Below are 3,133 nucleotides of genomic sequence, written 5' to 3'. Positions count from 1 at the left end.
TGGGGGGGGGTGTATTATTCCAAGCTTTTCCAGTCAAGTTGTAGCCTGGACTACTAATTGACATCCTGTGTTGCACCCAGGTGTTCATGCTGAAGCCGGGCCTGTCCCTGCGGAGCACCTACCTGGCCCAGTTCCTGCTGCTGCTCCACAGGAAGGCCCTCACACTGCTCAAGTACATCGAGGACGAAACGTAAGAGCTGTCACTAATAAGACTTTAATCCAAATAACAAAAGGGATTAATGTGTGGCGTTAAACCATTACACACACACACACACACTCACACACACACACACACATGCACCACACTACAGAAAGAAACAAAACAAGACTGGGTCAAAACATAGTGTATGTCTGAACCACATGATATTTTAGTATTCTTTCACCCCTGTTAATACAAGTAAGTGTATTGTATCATTTCAGGTTGCTGGTGTTTCTGTTAACATGCTATTCAGATCTGCGAGTGTCTTTAGCAGTTACCGGTAACTTCTCTCTCTCCCTCCCACATTCCTGCTTTCTCTGCAGGATGTGTCTTATGTTTGTGACAAATGCGCTAAGTTGGTAACACTTATGTAAATGCCCCGCTAATAGAACCTGTTTGCGCCAATTCATTTTGAAAGAGCAACCCCCATTGGGGAAACTCCAACTCAGTTATGTGGCATTCGACTGACCAATGATGGAATTATGATCACTCAGTCAGTCAGTTAGTCATGGACATTTGTGATTATAGGGCCGGACCCTCTGTTACGGCCCTGCGGAAAATCAAAATACCAGACCTGATATTTCACTTGTTTTATGTCATTGTTTTGCTTCACACTAGTGCTCTGCAGCCACTGCCCTTGCTTGGACAGTGACATCACCACTGATCACCACTGGTCCCCCATAGGACACACTGCCAGAAATAACTTTAAGCCCTGTGGTCTGTTGCCTGATGTAACCCACTTTCTGGTGTTTGGAGCCAAAATAGTCCTGTCAGTAATTTCTAAATCTGTTCATATTACCCCCAAGGGTTTTGATGTACATGGGGAGGATATGGCAACCCCTGAGGGACAAATTACCAAACACAGAATGACAGGGAACAGACAACATTAATTCCAGTTAAGAAACATCTGTAAGACAGGAACACACTTATGCAGAGTGAGAGTCTCAGAGGTGCAGTGCAGAGAGGTGCATCTTTTTACTTTCAATATCTGTGCACTGCATCGAATTGTGTGGGAATATGGGAAAGCTACTCTGATTCAGTTGACTGGAGGTGTAAAGCAGACGCTAGATGACCAGATGAAGATGAAGAGCAGTATGTCAGACACAGAGAAAGTGAAACATATGGTCTGGATACTTTTCGCAAGAGAAGTAGTGCAAAGAACTCAGGCACCTCTTTGCTGAGCAGTAGGAACCCTCACTTTGTTCTGAATCTATAGCCATGATGTTTTGAATGAAAAATCTACAAGAGATGAATATTTGAATCAGTTACACCAAATATATACATGCGGAAATACACGCGGAAATCTACAATGCTAATTTGTTCATATAAGTCTGAAGGCATCTGAAAACACAGACATGACATACTTATTTTTAGATTCAGTATGACTTGCACTTCACAAGTACATCATTACTTCTGATGTCCATTGCGAATAAACTTCCATAAATGCGCTTAGAAATCACAGAAAAAATGCTTCTTGTAACTACAGTAACTGCTAATAGCTAATTAAGCATACTGTTGGTACCAATTTGCCAAAATGTGAATGAATATAGGCTAATGGAGCTTTACTTTTTGCCCCCAGCTAACTTCCTGCCTCCACTCCACTACACTACACTAAACATCCTGTTTACAGCCCCCAAAAGCTCCCAAATTATGAGAACTGTAATTCTAAAACTTGGACATGGTTACCTCCCAAACAGAAGGAAGTCGAAGCAATTTTGTTTCTTGATTTTTTTGTTTTTTTTCTTCTTTTTTTCCACCAGTGTCAGATTGTGTCTGATGTAGAAAATACATACCAAAGCGCAACCGGCAGTCTCAGTCATAATCAGACTTTTTGCTGCTGTGTAACACCAGAATAGCTGACATGTTCACACTTGAAAAAATAAAGACCTGATTTATCAGGATAGGTCTAACATCACACACAATCAGAGATCAAGTTTCCTTTCTGGTAAAAGAAGTTTGGGCATTTGAATAATGTCATTATTTCCCTAGATCCAATTTTATCCTTCAAAAAAGGACAATCCTCATAATGTATGTGTATGTGGTGCAGAGCACAAAAAGTCTGTCCTTGAGTTTAACAGCAGGAAATTGGATTTACAATTTGATAATAATACAGAAAAAAAGACTTAGGTTTGAGGACATTTGCTCCGTGGAAGACCTTTAGTAGAGCACGGCCTTAGTGTATAGAAAACAAACATATGAATACACTGCAAGTATTACATTCAGGGGTGAAGGACTGTAGAAGTGTGGTACCCTTGGCACAACTGAAAATATGAATAGTAAAGCTTTCCAAAAGAGTAGTACAAGACAGGAAGGTGCGAGGTGCAAAAAAAAAAGATTAACAAAACTGTAAACTTTTAAAGCTACTGATCATTGGTTGATTGTAATCAGTAGCTTTTTTTTTTAAAAATCACTGACAATCTGCTGAGCAGAATTAGGCTTGTAGAATGATCGAGAGAAAGTAATCAGCAATTATTTTGGTGATCGATCATTAAAGTCAGTTATCAATTCTGAACACTACACACTTCACACATTTCAAAATTGAGGATATGCAGTTTTTGTCAGTTTTATATTGATTTAAGTTGAATAGATTTGGGACTGGATGTTACCTTTGGCTGTGGTAACTTATGACTGGCACTTTTCAGTTTGTTTTTCTTTGATTTTATAGAAGAAACAGTTAATTACAAAATTAGCAGACTCATAAATGAGGAAAATCATTCCAGCACTAGTTTGTATGAAGGAAAAAAATGAGCAAAGGATTCATGTTGGGAAGAAGCGGCTGGTGGTCTACCTACACAGGATGATGAATTCTCAGCATCACCCAAGAGTGGCTGGCAGCTTCCCCATCAACATGGCATGAATGAAGTGAATAATGTGTTGAGTAAGAAAATGATGTAAAGCACTCTGGAGTAGGGCCAGCAATGTCGTCGTTGTCAC

The 3,133-nt window shown here is 40.0% G+C and overlaps 1 protein-coding gene across 1 annotated transcript in view; it reads left to right on the top strand.

The window, feature by feature from the left end:
- Nucleotides 1-3,133, top strand: part of c9orf72 (C9orf72-SMCR8 complex subunit) — a 15,065-nt gene that overhangs the window by 7,731 nt on the left and 4,201 nt on the right. Inside the window, exon 9 of the mRNA XM_087179451.1 lies at nucleotides 81-190. Within this exon, the coding sequence (XP_087035577.1) occupies nucleotides 81-190 (110 nt within the window). The remainder of the gene's footprint in view (nucleotides 1-80; nucleotides 191-3,133) is intronic.

This window comes from Seriola lalandi, unplaced genomic scaffold (assembly GCF_002814215.2).
Source record: "Seriola lalandi dorsalis isolate HSWRI2012SDOR001 ecotype SW California unplaced genomic scaffold, Sedor1 jcf7180002054842, whole genome shotgun sequence".
In the NCBI taxonomy this organism is placed as follows: domain Eukaryota; kingdom Metazoa; phylum Chordata; class Actinopteri; order Carangiformes; family Carangidae; genus Seriola; species Seriola lalandi.
Note: the sequence above shows the minus strand (reverse complement) of the source record. Positions and strands in the feature narration are given on the sequence as shown.